The sequence below is a fragment of the Vipera berus genome (assembly GCF_964194415.1).
Source record: "Vipera berus genome assembly, chromosome: Z".
NCBI classification, from domain to species: Eukaryota; Metazoa; Chordata; class Lepidosauria; order Squamata; family Viperidae; genus Vipera; species Vipera berus.
In genome coordinates, this window is record NC_138205.1 from 45329258 (window position 1) to 45350930 (window position 21673).

The 21673-nt window shown below is 38.7% G+C and overlaps 1 protein-coding gene across 2 annotated transcripts in view; it reads left to right on the top strand.

Moving 5' to 3' along the window:
• The window catches only part of RARA (retinoic acid receptor alpha), a gene marked incomplete at its 5' end in the record, with an annotated part of 230072 nt that overhangs the window by 152337 nt on the left and 56062 nt on the right, over nucleotides 1-21673 (top strand). The window contains one exon of one of the 2 annotated variants that reach the window (XM_081343820.1): nucleotides 484-652. The exons of the other annotated variant lie outside the window; for it this stretch is intronic. Within the exon in view, the coding sequence (XP_081199946.1) occupies nucleotides 484-652 (169 nt within the window). Of the gene's footprint in view, nucleotides 1-483; nucleotides 653-21673 lie in introns of those variants that run through there. 2 annotated transcript variants of the gene reach the window in all.

Consider the following 21673-nt stretch of genomic DNA (forward strand, 5'->3'; position numbering starts at 1 on the left):
ACGTCTTGGATTCTATTATTTTTGTAAAAGTAAAAATACCAATTTTATTTTCTAAAAAAATATTTGTTTGGATTTATGAATCTATCTTGATTGTGAAGCATACTTCAGGCTAACTTCCTAGCCTAATTTTCAAGGGATGCCTTTGGAATAGAAGATTGGAGAGTTGAATATTGTCCTTTGGATGTTTTTTTTTCTTTAAAAACTTCTGTGACCAACCTGGTCTGTTTGGTGGATTCCCCAGCTGCTTTTGGATTCCCTAAATACCTCTCCACCAGGGATCAAGGGGGTGGGGGAGTGAAAGCAAGCAAGCAAGCAAGAGCAGCGCAGAAAACAGAAAACAACCAGTCAACTTCCCCTCAGCTCTGTGAATTCAGTATCACTATAGAATTTTGCTCTTTCATCACCAAACTTCTGTTCTGATTGCCTCATTCCCATTCCACACTAGATCCCAACCCCTCTTACCCCTTCTTCTGCTTGGAGAAGATGTACGAAAGTGTGGAGGTAGCTGGTTTAAACAGCAGCCCTAACTCCTTCTTCATGATGGATTTTTACAACCAGAACCGTGCATGCTTGATCCAGGACAAAGGAGCTGTGAACCCCAATCCCTACAGCACCCCTGTTCGTAACCAGCACTGGAACAGTTCCAACCACTGTACGTATAATGTGATCCTCTGGGACCTGACCGTGTTAAGTTGACACCCCGTTGCCCTGTTTCGTTATTCCCAGCTTTTAAGGTGACCTTATTAAGAAAGATAGAGAGCTATACAATGGTGCGGACATTTGCAGTATGGGAATCTGTCATCCATGGAATTTGAAATCCTTGGTTGGTTATGGCAAGTGAAAACCTATTCTGTTGTATTATAGGTTAATTGGGTGGGTGGAGGTGAGGATGAAGGATTGAGAATGCATTGCTTTTGTAGTGCTTGGATACTGCTTTTACAAAGGTATGCATATTGACATCTTGCTTTCCTTCTCCTTTCCCCCTTTCCCCCATCTTCCCATGGTATAGGACTTCCCAATATACTTTTCTCCTTAAATGCATCACATCCTAACCTCTTGCTTTAATCCGTCTAAAGTATTGAATTCTGCTTTGGTTATTAGGTGTTTTTTTCATTTTATGAAAAGCCGCAGAAAGCAGAATGAATCCATTAAAAAAAATAGAAATCCATATTAGAGCAAGAGTATTATGGTATTTAAAATAATTCTGCATGAATCAGGAATTTCTTTCTAATTCTTGTGAAACTTTATGTTATCATCACCCCAGATTGAAATATAGTCCTCCGCATTTGCATGGAGGAAACTGTCTCTATTCTTCACATACACATTTTAGTACTTTTTTTCTCTTCTTTGTGCCTTTCTCACTTCACAGTTCTAGATATCTAGTTCCACAACCTGTTTAATTTGTTCCTTCTGTTGTTAAGCCATGCTTTTTAGGTAATACATGAAACTTAAAATTGTAAAGGGTTTGTGTGTGTGTGTGTTTGAAAAATATGAACCAATTTTAGCGAAGAAGATATAAGAAAGACTTGTGGTGCCAAATAAGCTCCCCTCCCATCTTTTTTCCATCTTGGTGATCTGATACGATCTCTGACAAAATCCAATTAACTAAAGAGTACACCACGTTTTTAATCTTTCTATATATACATATGTGAATTGCCTCTAGGTGGGTGAGTTAGCAAGTGGAAAAAGGAAAGTAGTATTTTGGGAAAATAATCAAAAGTTGGGTGTAGTCCTTCAGGATCTTTGTCAGAATATATATTTTTTGAATATTGCACCTCATTGTAATTTTCCCTCTGCCTGAACATTCCTTAAAATCACACATCTTTCTACCGAAAATTTGTGAATGCACTTTCCCCCCTAGCTTAAATATATTTTTTAAAGTAAATATTATTGTTTTTAATCCCTTCCCTAATATCTATCCCAGATTCTTCCTGGAATGGACTGACTAATGTGCTTACGATTTGGATTTTAATTTTATATATTTTCTTCTCTCTCATTTTTTTCTTTGTTCTTTCCCAGAGAAATATAGGCTTGTTTGTTTTGAAATTAATTTATTTCCAAAAAGGTAGATATGGGTGGGAACAGGAACAGGGAATAATCTGTGAAGCACAATTTGACTCTTGACTTGGGAAGCAGCATTGAGGGTGGAGCTTGCAGCAATTAAAAAAAATACTACTTAGATAAATTGCTATAACGTTTTGGACCTAAGGATAAACTACCCACCAAAGTTGAAAGAAATAAGCATTTCGCAGATATAATGTTATGCCTTTTGGAATAATTGTTGCATAAAGTGTTAGTTTGATTTGCTAATAACCTTTAACACCTGTTTTATTCTTCAGTAGGAAGACTTAAATCAAGGGATAAATATAAGTTTGGATTCTTCATTTACAACATGCCTCTTGTACCTAACACCTTTGTTTTCATGGACCATATCAGACTATAGGTCCACTTTGTCTTTTCCTAATAATAAAAGTTTCTGAGATCCCAAAACATTTAATATATTTTAATTTAGAGGCAATTGTACAGTCAACAGAATTGAGCGGTAAGGTTTTTCTTGGACCATGCCAGCTCAGCCTAGAGATGAAAAGGTGCTGTATTTAATGCTTCCCTAAGGGATGTTATTCTATCTGCAGAAAATCAGCATGTCAGGGAGAGTTGAGTTCTGGCATTATTTTCCTAATATGATATCTTCTATGTGCAGAAAAGGATTCCGTTTAATCTTTCTTATTGATCAACACACAGCTGTCTTCCTGCAGTGAACAATCCAGGGCAAGTTTGACAATTTGGTAATGCTCATTTTTTGAGTCTGCTCCAGGCAGTCCATACAGTTATATACAGTGGTGGGATTCAACCAGTTCGCACCACTATCACAGAACCGGTAGCTAATTTTTTGTTGCCCAGGCCCAGAATGGACTTCCGGAACTGGTATCCACACAGAGAACTGGTTGTTCACATATTTGAATCCCACCACTGGTTATATATAAACACTGCAATCTCCATTTTGCAAAAGTAAGACTTGAAAATACAAACTTGTCTAAGACCACCCAGGGAGTCCATGTCTCACAGGAACTTTGAATGAGGGAAATCTCAGCTATAAGAGTGATCCCTAGGAATCATAGGTTAAAGCTAGACAGATCTACCTTAATAAACCCTGTGAATACTGTTATTTCTGTTTATACCTTTGATCATGTGCCAGTCATCTCTGGTAAAACAAGAACAACTTGAATATAAGATTTTAATGAAGCCAGTGACATAGATAAATGGTAATAACAAGCTCCTTGGTGTATTATCTCTTCAAAAAAATATCTTTGGCAAAATAAAAATTTGCATTGGGTCTTACACAACAGATATGGATGAGTCTCTGATACTGTAGTAATAACTGCTCAACCATTGTTAGCAACAGCGCTCTATATTAAACTTCTTGCAAGCCTGACTATTCAGTACCAACAGCCATTTTTTCAAGTGAGAAAGCAAGTATTACAGAGCATCTTCTGAACTGAATGCTGGAACAAAAAAGTAGAATATACATTTCTGCAGTTCAACAGGTTCATCAGAGTCCTAGTGACACTTCCTCTGCCCCACAATTACTTATCTGCTTATGGTATAGTTGAGTTCATGTTGAATCACAGGGACAAGAATGTAGCTATATTTGAAAACCTGTTAGATAACAGACTCATTAACAAGGTTGCTAGGAGGATAAAATGAATAATCCCCTGTGAACCACCCAGAAGACTTTGGTAGGAAGAAAGCATATAATTGTTTAAAAAAATCATTTTTGCTGCAATCCCTTCTCTTTCTAAGACTGTTTGTGTGCATGTAGGTGGAATTTGGAGAAAGCTAGGATACAGTTGCCCCAAATCCACTGGTGATTCTAGAGCTGAGGTTGGTCCTGAATCTTGGTTCCTTGAAGATTCCAGTAGTTTAATTTATTGCTCACTCTTTTAACCACAGATGATCAATCTAATCATGATTCCTTGTCTTTCCCTAAGGTTTATGTATTTATTTAAGATGGACTTCTGTTAAATGGTTTATCATATCTATGTCTTTTATCAGAGTATAGATAAAGCTGATAAACATTTTTAAAAGCCCTTCTTATTTTAAAAGGCTTAATTAGCCTTTTGGTTCTCAGATAGAGGTGTCCCATACCCCATCTTTTCCCCAAAATAAGACCAGGTCTTATATTAATTTTTGCTCCCAAAGACGCATTAGGGCTTATTTTCCAGTTAAGTCTTACTTTGAGGGAAATACGAAATATGTATGTCTGGATGACAATCTTATCTGGGGCTTATTTTGGGGGTAGGACTTATATTACGAGCATCCTGAAAATTCATGCTAGGGCTTATTTTCCAGTTGGGTCCTATTTTCGGAGAAATACATTAGAAGAGGCACTATGTTCAAGGCTTTCATAAAATATTTAAATTTCCCTTCATTTTAGCTACCATTTTGGACAGGTTAGGTTGTAGCAAATGTGGCTGCATTGATCATGAAGAATTAATTAACAAACTCGTGTAAAGAATCTTCAGGCATTAACATTGAAATATACAAGATTATAAAGAATGTTAAAATAGAGGAGCATATGCTTATTCAAGAACCTATAGCTAAGACGGCATGCCCTCAAGCAGTTTGAAATGCCATTAAATAAATCCTCACAATCAAATGCAGAAACTGACTTGCTCTAACATAGGCTCCTTTCAGCCTCACAGTTCAGTATTCACATGTACAGTATGCAGTTCATGGTGTGACCACATGTGAGGAAAGCTATCTCAGCACAGCATGTGGGCTATGTTTATAAAATATTTTAATTTTTGTATGATAATTGTTTAAATTTTTTTTTAAAAAAAATGTTCACTACCCAGAATCACTTGGTGAGATGAGTGGCCATACAAAATAAATAAACAAGCAAATCATATTGTTTCTTGTGGAAGAAAGGCAGAGGAGTAAAGATTTATGAGGCACAATACATGACTGCTACTATTAATATTTTAAATTATTTAATAAGCTTTTCTCTTCTTTTCCTGTGTTTCTTCAAGTAGCAAAATAACATCAAATTAAAAATCAACAACTCCTGCTCTCCAAAAGGGATTGTTCATATTTTTATACAACTAGGATTAATAGATGTTGAAGAAAATACTATAAAAAAACACCTGCCCTGGAGATTCCCTTTAGCCTTTAATCTACAAGTGAGCTCATTAGATCTTTAAGAGCTGTTTTTATTGGATCTTTTTTTTTACTTCACCCATTTTTGAAAAACAACATCTCTCCTAAATGCTTGACGTCCCCTCACTGTCTACATTGGATTTTCCTTCAGCCCCACTTTCTTTCTCTGGCAGCCAGGTTTGTTTGCTTTGCTTGGCTCCTGGTATTTTGATCCCCTTCTGCGAATAGACACTAGTGAATAAAATGAGAGCTGCCCCCTGGGATAGCTGCTTTGCTGGTTTTCACCCAGGGTCCACTCCTTGTTACCCCTATGTATGTGTTCCTGCAGTTTTAAAGGAAAGCAAAATAAAACAGAACAACCCTTCCTTCAAGTAAGTAAAGGCATATGGATGAATAAATACGTTTATAACTCAAAGATAGCTATGTAGAGCACCATGTGTGTTTTTTCTGTGTATGGAGGGGGAGGGAATATTTGCTATTTGTCTTTCTTTCATTCTCCACTTGATTTAAGCTTTTCCCATGAGAAAATCGGGGTGGGAAAGAAAGAAACCCCATATTTGGCTGCAGTCTTTGGGGAATTTGCATTCTTTTTTTTTCCTTGGTAATTTTCATCTCTGTCTTTGAAGAACGGGCTGGGAGGGATGGGCAGGCAGCAGGAGGGACTTGTAGAACCGGAAGTCAGGGATGTCTGCAGAGGGGTTATTTATAGCTGAAGCTGGCTTTCCTGATGCTTTGCATGGCGCAGAAGGGAAATCTCTACCAATTCCGTAAGGCTCACTAGGGAAATCCTTTTGGCACAGATTTAAGTGGGAAAAGGAACCCTACATCATCACAAAAGATGGTGAAGTTTTATCACATGCTCTGTAGGACTTTCTTTTTCTTTTTTCTTCATGGGACAGCTGCATATTTTTTTAAAGATCCAGATAACACTACATATTTGCTAGTCTATCCCTGCATTTCTGGATTCATACGTATTTTGTACATTCTCCTGTACATCCATTGTGCTTTATGTTTGTGTACTGTACAAACATAATTATACCTATTTATTATGCAGCATATTGTGCGCTAATCATACTTCAGCCTCAAACATCAGAATTTAGCAAATAACACAAACTACTTTGCAGTGAATATTGTAAAATCTGCTTTCTTTTGTTTTAAATTTGGATTTTTCCTATAAGAACAATAGGGATGGAGAATGTCCAACTAATAGGAACAATGGCTATTAAGTATATAGATGATCAAAGTTCATACTTCTAATCTTAGGAAGTTTATTCTAACCCCATTCGTGATCTTTAGATTACAACATTTCCAAGGAATAAAATTTGGTTATGTTACAATATATCAAAAAACTAAAACTGGAAATTATTTGGAGGAAGAAATAATATTTTGTTTGCTTTTATAGGAAGTCAAGTTAAGGGCAGTTTCAGAGCCCAGATGTTTTAACCTTTTATAGAGACATAAAATGGATTTATGACAACTGGTCAGGGGTAGGCAACCTTGGCTCTTTTATGACCTGTGGACTTCAACTCCCAGAATTCCTGAGTCAGCATGGCTGGTTCAGGAATTCTGGGTATTGAAATCCACAAGTCATAAAAGAGCCAAGGTTGCCTACCCCTGACCTAGGTAATATTTAAGAATCTTTTCAGACTTAGGCTTGCCTTGCCTTTATCTCTATAAAGATATTGCATTTGCAGCATTCAGCAGTTACGTAGTAGGACTAAAGTTAATATGCATATTTTAGAAGCCTTCTCCAGCTAGCATTCATGATTAGAAATATAAGCAAAAATTCTATGTTCAGATCAAGAAGACAAGATAAAATTATAAAAACTGTAATCTGTGGTGAAAATGAACAGGAACACATAGGTGTAGAATTTCAGGGGAATATGACAGACTACTGCATACTATTTTATTCGTATTTAGTAGAAGATGCTTTAATTCCTTCAGCTATAAAAATAAATACCTTTCTTTATTGATTATTAAAAGAAATGTACCATGATAAAAATTTTGCAAACAAAAATTGCAGTGGCTATTAAATCAACCTCCTTTCTGTTAGCAAATTTGACTTCCACCTGAGTTCATATTTTAACAGAATTGATGAAATATAACCAGAATAAAAGGTCCAATATGAAGAGTATAACTTTCAGGAGAAACAGCTTCAGGAGAATTTCTTAATTGATGTATGGAAACAATTACTTTTCAGTTTTTTTACATAACTGTAAACATTTATTTTTTTAAACCTTAAAATGCTATTTATAATGCCTGAAGGATAATTATATTAATAATATTTGATAGTTATAATTGTTCTAATAGACATTAATTCAGTCTTGAAGATATAATAGTCAAAAACATGTGATGATAAATGAGAACAGTAATAAAGCACTATGGTTTTGCTTTATGCCAGGATATTAAAATATATTAAAGATTTCCAAAAATTAGGCAGAAAATTAGCAGTTAGCTGATTTTGCTCAAAATGAATTACGATATTGAGAACCTGGTAAAATATGATGTTTGTAGATTTAGGGCAAATGTTTGATTCATAAATATCATAATTTTTAATGGCATTGTGGCTCAGTTTAGTTTGCATATAAGAATACATGCTGATCTTAATCAGGCTTCTTAATGTGCAAGAAACCAGGCTACATAAAATATTAAGTATGAGCCACCAGTGTATTGCAGGGGCCAAAAAAGCCAATACAGTGCTAGGCTGCATCAATAGAGGGATAGTATTAAGATCACATGAAGTGTTAGTACCGCTTTAACAGAATAATAAAATAAGAGTTGGAAGGGATCTTGGAAGTCGTGTAATCCAACCCTGTGCTCAAGCCAGAAACCCTATACCATTTTAGACAAATGGCTGTCCAGTCTCTTTAAAAGCCTGCAGTGATGGAGCACCCACAACCTCTGAAGGCAAGCCATTCCACTGGTTTATTGTTCTTACTGTCAGGAAATTTATCCTTAGTTCTAGATTGCTTCTCTCCTTCTCTCCTCTTCTGGTTCTTTGGAAGATAGTTTGATTCCCTTTTCTTTGTGGCATCCCCTCATATATTGGAACACTGCTATCATGTCATCCCTAGTCCTTCTTTTCACTAGATTAGATTCACTAGACAATTCCCACAACTGTTTTTTCATATGGTGTAGCCTCCAGCCTCCTAATCATCTTTGTTGCTCTTCACTGCACTCTTTCTGGATCTCAACATCTTTTTTATATTATGGTGACCAAAACTGGATAACGTATTCCAAAAGTGTTCTTACCAAGGGCTTATAAAGTTGTACTAACAATTTACATAATGTTGATTATATCTCTCTGTTAATATATTCTAGGATTACATTGCCTTTTTTGGCAGCTGCAGTATACTGCTGGTTTTATACTGAAGTGGTAAGACCACACTTGGACTACTGCATCCAGTTTTGGTCATCACATTTAAAAAAAGATGTTGAGACTAGAAAGAGTGCAGAGAAGAGCAACAAAGATGATTAGGGGATTGGATGCTAAACTATACAATGAACAGTTGCAGGACCTGAAAATGTCTAGTCTAACAACGAGAAGAACTAAGAGTGACATGATTGCATTCTTTCAATATTTGAGGCACTATCACAGAGAGGAAAGGGACAATCTAAAAGCACTTTAAAACAAGACAAGAAATTACAGATGGAAGCATAACAAAAAGAAATTCAACCTAGAATTAAGGAAAATTTCCTGTCAGTGAGAAAAATTAATCAGTGGAATGGCTTGCCTTCAAAACCTGTGGGTGCTCCATCACTGGAAGCTTTTAAGAAGAGATTGGACAGCCATTTGTCCAGAATGGTATAGGGTCTCTTCTTGAGCAGGGGGTTGGAATAGAAGACCTTTAAAGTCCCTTCCAACTCTGTTGTTCTGTAATTCTGTAATTAGATTCCTGTAGGAATATGAGAGAAAAGACACAACAGTGTTAAAGATTTTATGCAAGTGCTACATTTATAATTTTAAATGGTCTCAAATAACTTTTTTAAATTTAATCCTACAGTGTTACACAATCCTAATTAATGTTTTAGTGTACTTTACAAAGGATATTTATAATGAATCCCATTACCGAGAACTTTAACAAGTCTAATTCCTTTCACACATATGTTTATCGACATAATCTTTGCACAGATCTTAGTGATCAATGCAGGAAAGCTGAAGAGATACTGTATGAATAAGGGACTTGAAAGTGGCCTTTGACAACTTTTTATCTGTTTTGTGTGCTACCTTTATAATAGTTCTCCTATTGGTTGGTGGGTTTTTTTGTGTGTATTGTCTTGACAACCCTCTTTTATTTGTCCAAGTCTTTAAAATAATGTTTATATATTGGGCTGTGTATAAGTTGTAGTTAAATTTTTATTGTTGCTATTGTACTTTATTAGGGAGATATATAAGGCAACTATTCAGAAGATTAGTTACTCTATCATTAAAATAAGCTTCGCCAGCAATATTTTATTGCAAGCCAGATTTGTAGGATTTTGGCAGCACCAGAACATACAATTCACTTATACACTTGAAAGAGACACCTAGAAAAACTGGCCAGAACCTTCAAGTAGGGTTTAATTTATCAGTTAAAATCATTGTGAAAGGAGCTAGTTGCAGAAGGTAGGATATATAAAAACCACACAATATATCCTCTGTCCTTCAAGGCCATCTCCTGTCACCAAAGCAAATCCTCTTGATCATTAATGAGCTTCATTGTGTCTAGGGTTAATTTTTTGCTCCTGGTTTTTTTATATTGGATAGGTAACTCACTTTAATGCTTAATGCAATATTCTAAACATCTCCCAACCTTTGAATAAGTTGAACACATGGCATGGATGAAGGGGGCACTGCTAAAAGAATGGGAATGGTAGAATGGTCTGTTCAGTTTTTATTTCAGAAATACAGACCTAGTTGAACAAGGAAACAAAAATCTAATGTCCAAGTTTTGGAGATTCTACTTTGGATACAGAAAGTTCTAGGTCTAACCTCTGGCATTTTCAGAAAGCAGAAATATTTTTACCTGAAAATCTGAGCTAGTCAGTTTTGCCAATAGAGGACTTGGCTGCAGATTCCTAGGTTCCCAAACGTTTATGTCAGTTGTATTCTTTGCATTTTGGTTGGGAATTCATATTATTGAATGTACCTTCAGCAATTTGAAATGTCTCCACAAATTTAAAAAATAACATGCAAGAGAAAAGGAAGGTTATCTAGATTCTCTCCCTGAAATATACTTTCCAGTTGTACAGGAAATTATATTGCTTTGTATCAAGGAGACAGCTCAGTCAAATGAGCATTTACAATTAAGGCAAATAACAAATGTGTGGGTTCAATAAAAATACACTTTCAGATTCAATTTTCTCTTGGACAGCCTATCACAGGGGTCTTCAAACTTGGCCCATTTATGACTTGTGGACTTCAACTCCCAGAATTCCTCAGCCAGGCATGCTGGCTGAGGAATTCTGGGAGTTGAAGTTCACAAGTCACAAAGAGGCCAAGTTTGAAGACCCCTGGCCTATCATATCACAGTCAGCCCTGTATCACAGGATTCTTATGAAGATAATATATGATAACCTCGTGAATGTGAATTGTTCTTTATTTTCCTATAAAGGCTGAAGTTACTACTTTATACAATTATGAGAAATATAATATATAGCAAGGGGAGATTGAGGAAAGTGACTGGATTTCCTTGAATCTGAAACATCCTAGGCCATTTTGATCCTGCATTAGACTGCTCTTATTGTATTTAATGGGTGAAAATGAGATAGGAAATCATGCTTTAATAAATCTACTTTTTGCTATTTTGTTCTCCAACTTTATCTTGCCTTGCTTTTCCCCATGTCTTTTTAAAACCAAGATCTCTGGTGGTATACCCATTTTAGTCTTGCAATAGTTTTAACACTAATTTTTCACACACATAGACTAAAGTACTTGGGTCGCATATTGGATTGTATCAACTATCATCCTTGCCCAAATTGTAATTGTAAATGAAGGGCTTTTTGGCTTAATTCTTTCCTCTACCACAAATACTTAGGAAAGCTCCTATTATCTCATGTTTTATTAATGTTACTGGTTCAGGCTTATCATAATAATTACTGAGATAATGTATGGATAAATACTTTGAACTCTCAAAAGTAATTGTGGTCATTAGGCCTTCTATCTTTCAAGTCAGCTATGTTATCACAGTTTCCTCCTGATGTTTTGTAGTCCAAGATTAAAAAAAATCCAAATGTTTACTTACAAATTAACAAGGAAGCCTACTAGGAAGTTTTCTTGCGCAAGTCCCGCTGAGAAGGAAAGTAGTTCAAGAAGAAAGTTCCTATGTGTATTTATTAATTTCTTCCCCATTCTGCCAGCCTTAATGTCGCCGTCTCTTTGCCCTTACGTCTTTCCTATGAAGTTATTAGTGCTGTAGGGCAAGGGAGTAAGGCAAATGTGAATCTTCAGAGAGCAATAATAGGTTACTTCAGTCTTTTGATGAAGGAGTTACATTTCTTGTTTCAGATGGTTAGTGTAAAATGTCTGTGTAGCTTAATTTTGCTTTAGTTGAGGAACAGCACAAAAGCTATGTTTGATAGCCATCCACCCTGGGACTAGTTTAAGGCCTGTGCCTACTCAGTTGTTTATCTCTAAATCTAAATAGCAAGTATTCTGGACAGGAAGAGTTGGAGTAGAACATTCTACTTTATTAATGCAATATGAATAATAAAAATAAACAAGCAAGAGCAACTAATGAATAGAAGTAAAGAAGACAAAGGAAGTTAGGATTTCATTGGACTTTTACCAGGAAAAGATAAGTGAAATATAATAATGATAGCAGATTATAATGACAAGATAGAGTTACGTAAATTTAAAAATGTTAAAAATCATGACATGTATTTTTTTTATCCCTGTCTGCCAATATCGGTTCTTAATCTGGAAACTGGGAACATTTGGTATTATATGGGAGAGGTTTATAGAAGAATCATTGAAATGCACTTTAAAAAAATATTGTGAATTCATGCATATGCTGCTACAATGCTGAGTAATTGCTCCATTAACTGCTGCATTTCTACAACAGGTTACTGCTTTCCTTGTTGACTTGATTTGATTTCTTTCATATGGTCCACAATAAAACAAATGATAGCTTTTTTTACTGAAATATAACAGTAAAGATTTTTTTCAAGAGTTTTTGATCTGATCTAGTCAAACAGTGGCCACACAAAAAGACCCCATACCCATTTCATTAAAAGGAAATTAAAAGTGCCATTTGTGAGAAAGCAAATTCTCTCTTTGGGACTTACAGACAGGTTAATAAAGAAATGCAGCTTGTTTGCTTGGTGGATGACTCTCAGTGGAGGAGTTGGAGAAGGCTCTTGGCCAAATTGATGAGATGTAATAATGTTGCTAATGTCCCCCCTGCTTCCCCTCCCCCAAGTGTTTGCCATGAAGTAGGTATGATGCTACTCAACCAGATAGGAATCTGTAGATTCCATTTTTATATGTGTGTAAAAGAAGGAGATATTTAGAAACTAGATGTAGGCAATTCTATATCTATATGTATTAAACATCATGGAGCAGAACAGAATTTCAAAATTTCAGGGCTGTGAAAACTGTTTACTTTCCTTCTTATAATACATTATACATTTGGTACCCTAAGCCACGGGTCGGCAACCTGCGGCTCCCAGCCGCCCGGTGCGCACGCACCTCTTCGAACGGGCAGTGGTGCGTGCACATCTCTCCAAATGGAGAGTGGCACCGCCTGTTCCGAGAGGTGCATGCGCACCTTTCCGAAGGGCGGAGGTGCGCGCGCACCTCTCCAAGCCACCGCCGTCCCGTCCGGAGACCTGCCGCGTTCGTCAAACATTGACGAACACGGCAGCTGTGCAAATGGGATGGCGGCGGTTTGGAGAGTGCGCGCACACTCGCCAAACCGCCGCCATCCCATCCGGAGACTTGCCGCGTTCGTCAAACATTGACGAACACAGCGGCTGTGCAAACGGGATGGCGGCAGTTTGGAGAGTGCGCGCGCACCTCTCCCAAGCCGCCGCCATCCGGAGACCTGCCGACGTTTGGGGAGCTTTCGGCAGCTTTGCAGACGGGCTGCGGCAGCTTTCCCAAGAATCGCCGCCACTGCCCGTTCGCGCGGAGATACGCGCGCACCTCTCCAAAGGTTTGGGGAGGTGCGCATGCACCTATGGTCATTCGGAGAGGTGCGCGCGCACCTCTCGGAATGGGCAGCGGCGCCGCTCTTTGAGAAAGCTGCCGCGGCACGTTTGCAGGCTGCCGAAAGCGGCAGCTTTGCAGACAGGCCGTCGCCGTCGCGCAACCGGGAACCGGTTTCATCACACATAAAAAAAATTGGCAACCGCGCGCGTCCGCGCATGCGCAAGAAAAAACCATTTTGTGCATGCGCAAAACGTTTTTTGCGCATGCGCGTGCATCGATGCACGCATGCGGCTCCCACTTTTTTTTATGTGTGATGGAACCGGTTCCCAGTGGCTCTTTTCCTTTTTCAGGTTGCCGACCCCTGCCCTAAGCAAATGTAGGTTTTCATTTGCATAATTGTATACATTGTGGGATGAGACTTTTTCCTTATGTACCACTTTAATATCTGTTTATTGTCATTGTCATTGTGCGCGCGCACCTCTTCGAACGGGCAGTGGTGCGCGCGCATCTCTCCAAATGGAGAGTGGCACCGCCCGTTCCAAGAGGTGCGCGCGCACCTTTCCGAAGGGCAGAGGTGCGCGCGCACCTCTCCAAGCCACCACCGTCCCGTCCGGAGACCTGCCGCGTTCGTCAAACATTGACGAACACGGCAGCTGTGCAAATGGGATGGCGGCGGTTTGGAGAGTGCGCACGCACTCGCCAAACCGCCGCCATCCCATCCGGAGACTTGCCGCGTTCGTCAAACATTGACGAACACAGCGGCTGTGCAAACGGGATGGCGGCGGTTTGGAGAGTGCACGCGCACCTCTCCCAAGCCGCCGCCATCCGGAGACCTGCCGACGTTTGGGGAGCTTTCGGCAGCTTTGCAGACGGGCTGCGGCAGCTTTCCCAAGAATCGCCGCCACTGCCCGTTCGCGCGGAGGTACGCGCGCACCTCTCCAAAGGTTTGGGGAGGTGCGCACGCACCTACGGTCATTCGGAGAGGTGCGCGCGCACCTCTCGGAATGGGCAGCGGTGCCGCTCTTTGAGAAAGCTGCCGCGGCACGTTTGCAGGCTGCCGAAAGCGGCAGCTTTGCAGACAGGCCGTCGCCGTCGCGCAACCGGGAACCGGTTTCATCACACATAAAAAAAAATGGCAACCGCGCGCGTCCGCGCATGCGCAAGAAAAAACCGTTTTGTGCATGCGCAAACAGTTTTTTGCGCATGCGCGTGCATCGATGCACGCATGCGGCTCCCACTTTTTTTTTTTTGTGATGGAACCGGTTCCCAGTGGCTCTTTTCCTTTTTCAGGTTGCCGACCCCTGCCCTAAGCAAATGTAGGTTTTCATTTGCATAATTGTATACATTGTGGGATGAGACTTTTTCCTTATGTACCACTTTAATATCTGTTTATTGTCATTGTGTAATATAAGTACATTCTTGTACTGATCTCTGGAAGTTCTTGGGATACTATTTAGGGATATAGACCAATACCTTTTATACAGACTCTGAGAAACCTCAGTAAGGGAAAAAATGAATGGTGGATCAGCTTTATTGAAATTTGTTGGTTCATCTGTTTTTGCCCGAAGGTGCTCAGAAACTATTGAATATGCTGTAGGACAGATATTGTGTATATGAGGCTATCATGAGGTCTTCAGGCTTGACCTTCAAGTTGCTTGAATATGACCTCCAGAATTCTCCACATGTTGCAGCCATATAGGCATTCCTTAACAGATAAGTATCCTTTGAAAGGAATGTTCTAGATCACCAGTAGTGTTTTGTCTTCACATTGATCTGTTTTTCTATTTGACCCACATCCTGTGATAATAATATTAATGCTGACTGACTCTCACTGACTCTTAATGACTATTCTGAGACTAATTTAGGTTAGGACGAACTATAAACATTAAATAAAATTCATTTGTAAATGTATCAGGCCTATTAACTACAGATAGTCCTTGACTTATGATGTACTTAGCAATTTCCATTGCTAAGCAAGTTAAAGTTGTTAAATGAGTTGTGCTGGATTTTATGACCTATTTTGCCACAGTTATCAAACAAATTAATGCAGTTGTTAAGTGAATCTAACTTTCCCCGTTGACTTTGCTTGTCAGAAGCTGGTTGGGAAAGTCACAGATGGCAATCACATGAACCTAGGCTGCTATATTTGTTGTAAATACATGTTGGTTGCCAAGCACCCACATTTTGATCATGTGACTATGGCAGACATGTCAAACACAAGGCCTGGGGGCCAGATCCGGCCCGCGGTTTCATGTGGCCTGCGAAGCCATCCTGGAAACAGTGAGGGAATGGCCCCCACCGCCTTGGCCAGAGACCCAGAGACCCTCCTCCTGCCAGAGACCCTCAGATCTGTCCCACTCCTGCCCAGGCCCCCATAGGCACCCTTGATGCGAATGATGTAGAGCTGGCCACGCCCACCCAGTAGGCCATACGCACTCTAGCCATGCCCACCCAGTAGGCCACACCCACCCGGCCCCCTGAGGGCAACCGCAATGCTGATGCGGCCCTCAATGAAATTGAGTTTGACACCCCTGGACTATGGGGATGCTATATCAGTTGTAAGTGCAAGGTCTAGTCATAAGTCAATTTTTCAGTACCATTGTAACTTCAAATGGTCACTAAAGTTGTAAGTCAAGGATTTCCTGTATATAAATGCTGATAGCAGTAATAAAAGTTGAGGGAGATAAACTCAATAAGCAAAATTACTATAGAAAGAAGAGAAACTCATTCATGGAAAATGATTATAGAGTTCCAGTTCTAGAAGCCACAACTGTAGACTTGGAAGTCTTCTGTTTGTACTGCCACATTCAGAAGGAGGTATATTTTGTAGTGGCTCAGAGGAATGTATTGCCAAGGGTGAGCCCATTGCTTTGTTGAATATCCTTGCAGAATGCAGAATCCCCTGAGTCTGGAATAAGGGACGTTTTAAGACACTCAGCTCAACAATTTTTCTGGCCTCCCTGGTTGTGTTATCGGTTTGCTGTTATTTGTAAAAGACTGGCTGGCTCTATGCGCTTTCCAACCAGCACAGGAATGCGAAGCATGCTGGGGCCCTTCTGTGCTGAGATCTTATCATTAGTCAGGAAGCCACATACAGCCCTTGCCTCCCAGCCACACCCTGAGATGCAGCTGCCCTGAATCAAAGGAGAGAGGTCAGAGTCTTCTTTTTTCCAATCCAAATTACTCCCAATTTTTGAATTTTAGATTCTGTCCTTTTGGCTAGATTCTTCAGAAAGGAACTGATGTGGAATACATAATATGCAGAAAATAATCCCCAGATAGTTCCAGGCATTGTTGTTGAAAATGATAAATATGAGACAAATAATCTAATATAGAGCCCAAAGTTTAAATCCACATTGACAACCCAATTCCCTTATGAAACAGACATATACAGTATTATTTTATGTCATTATGAGTTAAATGGCTTTTAATAAAAATTTAAATCGATTTTATTAACATTGTAAGCAGGCTTGAAATCTTTAGTCAAAAAAAGATAGATCTACCAAACAGATAGATGCTGTTTTATAGGATTTCTAGAGTTCTCCTCCACCTAAAGATCCTTTTGCAAACCTAAGTATTATGAATAAAAAAATTAATATTGGTCCATGGCTTTGTGATAATGGAAAAGACAAGCCTTAACTCTGCCTGCAGTGATCATGTAAAGAATACGTAGGAGTAAATAATTTTAGGAACCCAAGGCCTGCTTTCATTTGCCTGTGCACCAACTGATTTTAGTAATCAAGAAAGCAATGAGTGATGATAAGTTTTCCCCGTTTGGCAGTGCAGATCACAGTACAGAGATGCACAAAATGATCCCATAGTCCCACATAGCCTGCAGCATTTTGAGGATGTTCTGAAGAGCCTACCAAAAATTTCCATGAAACAATTATTTATAGTGTGAGGGAAGAAAGAACTAATTAAGTTGGTGGTGTAATATTAAGTCAAATTATTAAGAGTCAGCTCTTAGCAAACAGATAGATTTTCTCCAGGAAGATCTGTCCCCAACTTGGTCCTTCAGGTCTTCCAGTGTGCATTCATCATGGGTACAATTGTTCATCTTGCTGCTGGTTCTCCTCCTTCTTTTCACCTTTCACAGCTGTATAGATTTTTCCAGGGGACTAGATCTTTAGTGCATAATTTGTTTGAAAAATAACATTTTGAACCTGCTTATTTCTATCTTAGGTCAAACTCTGTGCTGATTTGTTCGATGATCCATTTGTTTTCTTGGCTGTCTGGGGCATTCTCTGGCATCTTCTACAAGTTCAAAAGCATATATTTCTATCCTGCTTCTTCACAGTCCAAATAATTGAATTTCCTGGGGAAGAATACAAACTCAATTTAATTTTAATTGCATTTATATGTGTTTTTGTCCTTTTTTCCTCCCTTCACTCTCCCCCCAAATGGGGAGTGTGAATGTGATATACCTCTGAAAAGCTACATTTGGTCCTTGATTCCAAAATATTAAAAGGTAAATCAATATACATCCCACACACATTTCTCAGCAATCCTTGATTGGTTTCTATCCTTAAATGCAGTGGGAGTGATGATGGTTAAATAAATTTCAGTTTGATCAAGTTTTGTCTATGAAATTTACAGACAACACCAAGCTGGCAGGAATAGCCAATACTCCAGAAGACAGGCTTAGGATATAGAAGGATCTTGACAGACTTGAACATTGGGCACTATCTAACGAAATGAAATTCAATGGTGAAAAAAGTAAGGTTCTACATTTAGGCAAGAAAAACCAAGTGCACAGGTATATGTCAAACTCGGGACGTCATGTGACGTTGCAAGACATATTGGGACAATTTTGCCATTGCCAGCAATGGGGTGGGCGTGGCTTCCAGATGATGCATCCGGCCCGTGGGCCGGCAGTTTGACACCCCTGGTTTACAAGGTTCCTTGCTCAATAGTAGTAACTGTGAAGGGGATCTCGGAGTCCTAGTGGATAATCACTTAAATATGAGCCAACAGTGTGCTACAGCTGCCGAAAAAGCCAACACAGTGCTAGCTGCATTAATAGAGGGACAGAATCAAGATCACGTGAAGTGTTAATACCACTTTACAATGCCTTGGTAAGGCCGCACTTGGAATACTGTATCCAGTTTTGGTCACCATGATGTAAAAAAGATGTTGAGACTCTAGAACAGATATGTCAAACTTGTGACGTAACATGACGTCGCGCAACGTATTGGAGCTTTTTCTCCATTGCCAGCAGTGAGGTGGGCGCGGTTTTGGGATGACGTGTCTGGCCCTTAGGCCAGCAGTTTGACACCCCTGCTCTAGAAAGCATACAGAGAAGAGCAACAAAGATGATTAGGGGACTGGAGGCTAAAACTTACAAGGAACAATTGCTGGAATTGGGTATGTCTTGTTTAATGAGAGAAGGACGAGGGGGGAATGATAGCAGTGTTCCAATATCTCAGGGGTTGTCACAAAGAAGAGGGAGGCAAGATATTCTCCAAAGCACCTGAAGGCAGGACAAGAAGCAATGGATGGAAACTTAACAAAAGAGAGAAGCAACCTAGAACTAAGGAGAAACTTCCTGATAGTTAGAACAATTAATCAGTGGAACAATCTGCCTCCAGAAGCTGTGAATGCTCCAACACTGGAAGTCTTTAAGAAGAGATTGGACAGCCATTTGTCTGAAATGGTATAGAGTTTCCTGCCTGAGCAAGGGGTTGGACTAGATGACCTCCCTTCCATTTATTATTATTATTATTATTATTATTATTATTATTATTATTATTATTATTATTATTATTATTATTATTATTATTATTTTATTTATTTATCATCATCATCAATCTTCACACAGTCAGCCAGATGTTCAGTCTGGATTTGGCATTTTTGTCTACCTATTGAGTCCTTACCAAGGACCTGGGATAGGCAGATGTGGATGTTTGATGGTATTATACACATCGTTGCAGGATGGAAGCAGTTCCTAGTAAGGCCACCTTTTGCAATTGACTAATGGTGAATTTGTCAATGCCAATGGTGTTCAAGTGGTGCTCCAGTTGTTTTGGGATTGCACCCAAGGTTGTTGTTGTTATTGTTACACAGTTGGAAGCATCTTTTTTTCTTTTTATTTTTGGACAACAAAACATCTGGAAAGACTTACTTTGGAAATCTTAAAGAGACAGGAAGCATGGAGGCTAGATTAAATGATTTTGGATTCTCATGTGCTTATTTTCAAATGGAGTGGATTTAAAATAAGGAGTACTTAAGAATTGGAGTTCTTCACTCTCTTGTCTTTTTTTTCCTGAGCCAGTGAATTATAGCAGGCTTGTAAATAGTCACTTTTCTATGGCAACATAGAATTGCAATCAGGCAATGATTCCTCCTCCCATCTTCTGCCAATCAGACACTGCAGGTAAGGGCAGTAAAAATATGCATGGACCTAGTAGTTTTTCTGCTATTTTAGATGATATTTTAAGATTCCAAAAGCTGTTTTGAATAATGTTTGAACAATTAAGCTATAAATATTGTAAATAAATAAACTGCATGGACATATTGGCAAAACTGAATTAGAACATAAGAATGTGGATTCTCAGTTTCTGGCCTTGCTCCCTTTTTAAGTTTGACAGGCAAAGCTCATTTGGGAGCAATAAAAGTCTAATGGACACATCTTTAAAACTAACAGTTTATTTAAATAATCAAAATTACATTTGTGTCTCACAGCATAGGCAGAAACTTTTATTTCTCAGCAATCACAATCAGTTCTCTCACTGCCATGGCCTTCCTAGTTGGAGATTATGGAAAGATAGAAACTATAACCTCAACAAATTAAAACATTTGTGTCCATATTTTATAGATATCAGTCCTTTATTTTGAAGGTCTGTCCAATTTAAATCTTTCTTAAGTCATAATGGAGAATGGGGCTGGAAATTCTTCAGTTGTTAGCACTTGGATAAATTGTGGAGCAGCCCAAATGTCCCCTTGTTAGAATTGCTGTTATAAATGTTAATTTATTGTTTAAATTTCTACAGGTATAGCTTAACAAATGTGCATATCTGTATCCTTTTTCCTCTTGACTGTAGACATCTTAATTTCAGAATGAGATAGTGTAAATCAAGCAGACCGGTATCCCAATATTTTGTATAATCTCTCTTTTATTGAAGCTGAAGGTTGTATTTTTGATATTGTTCTCTTTTTTAAGGATGGGTTCGTAATATATACATCTTAGGCATGGGACAGAACTTCATTATTCTTATATTCTGTATATCATTTATAAGAATTAAGTGCTATTAAATTATGTACTGGATCTAAGCAAGTTTTATCTTCTCTCTGTCCTTGTTCCAAGTGCAAACACTACCAGCTAAAGCGGGTTGTGCAAAAGGGTATCTGTTGATCCAGCTGTGAGATGTAATGTGTAGATGTAGTGTCAGGGACAAGGGTCCTGTTTATTCAGTGACATTTCAGTGGATCAGAGGTGGAGATTATGGTGTATGGCGAAAAACATGCAGTCGGCATGAGCGGTTCCTCCTGTGTGAAGATGCCTGAGTATGTCTGATCGTTTTCCTTTGTAAAGGGCTCAAGGAAAGCAACGTTTTGTGGATTTCAGGCAGGCAAATGAAGCTGTTATTCCTCTTAGAAAGAAAGAGGATTCTCTTGGATGCAGCCTTAATATCTGATTCAAAGCCAAACTTCTGTTTCCACACTTATCTGTTTGAGGGAAAGGAAACAGAAGGCTAGTAGGTTAAAACAGAAAATGTGGAGTTTCTCCAAGGCAAGCACATGCATACTGTCCCTTGTTTACTTTAGATTAATATATGTCAATAAGTCCCTGCCTTACCCTGATATATTTACATGGGGGCGGGGCATGGTTCTGTTCTTACTTGTTCCTGTTCTGTTTTTTCCCCCTCCTTTTTGGCTATTCCTCTGACAATGGTTTCTATGAGGTAAGACACTATTCGTTTCCCTTCCCATAGTAAGGGGAAAATGAGGGCAAAATTATACTGAGACCTTCTTTCATGGAGGTTTCATAAAATGTCCAGTTTGCCCCTTATACTTATATAGTTGTAGGATGCTTTGAACAAGACCAAGGGATGGTCTCTGCTTTTCATAATGAAGGTCAGCCTTTCATTCACTTTATTATACATATAGAAACAAATTAAACAAATTTCTCAAAATTAAAAAAAAATATCCTGAGACTATTGCTCTTTATTTAATGTAGAGGCTCAACATGCATCAACTGACTTAGTTTGGGTTATAATATATTTTATATTAAATGATGGCTTGGAAAATTTAATGGCAAATATCTAATTGGGAGTGATCTTGGACTTTTATATTCCATGAGATCAATCATATATAATGTTGATGCTGAGTACTCATGTAGTAGGTGTCAGTTCTAAGAATGCCCCTAAATAATTTGTTGTGATGGAA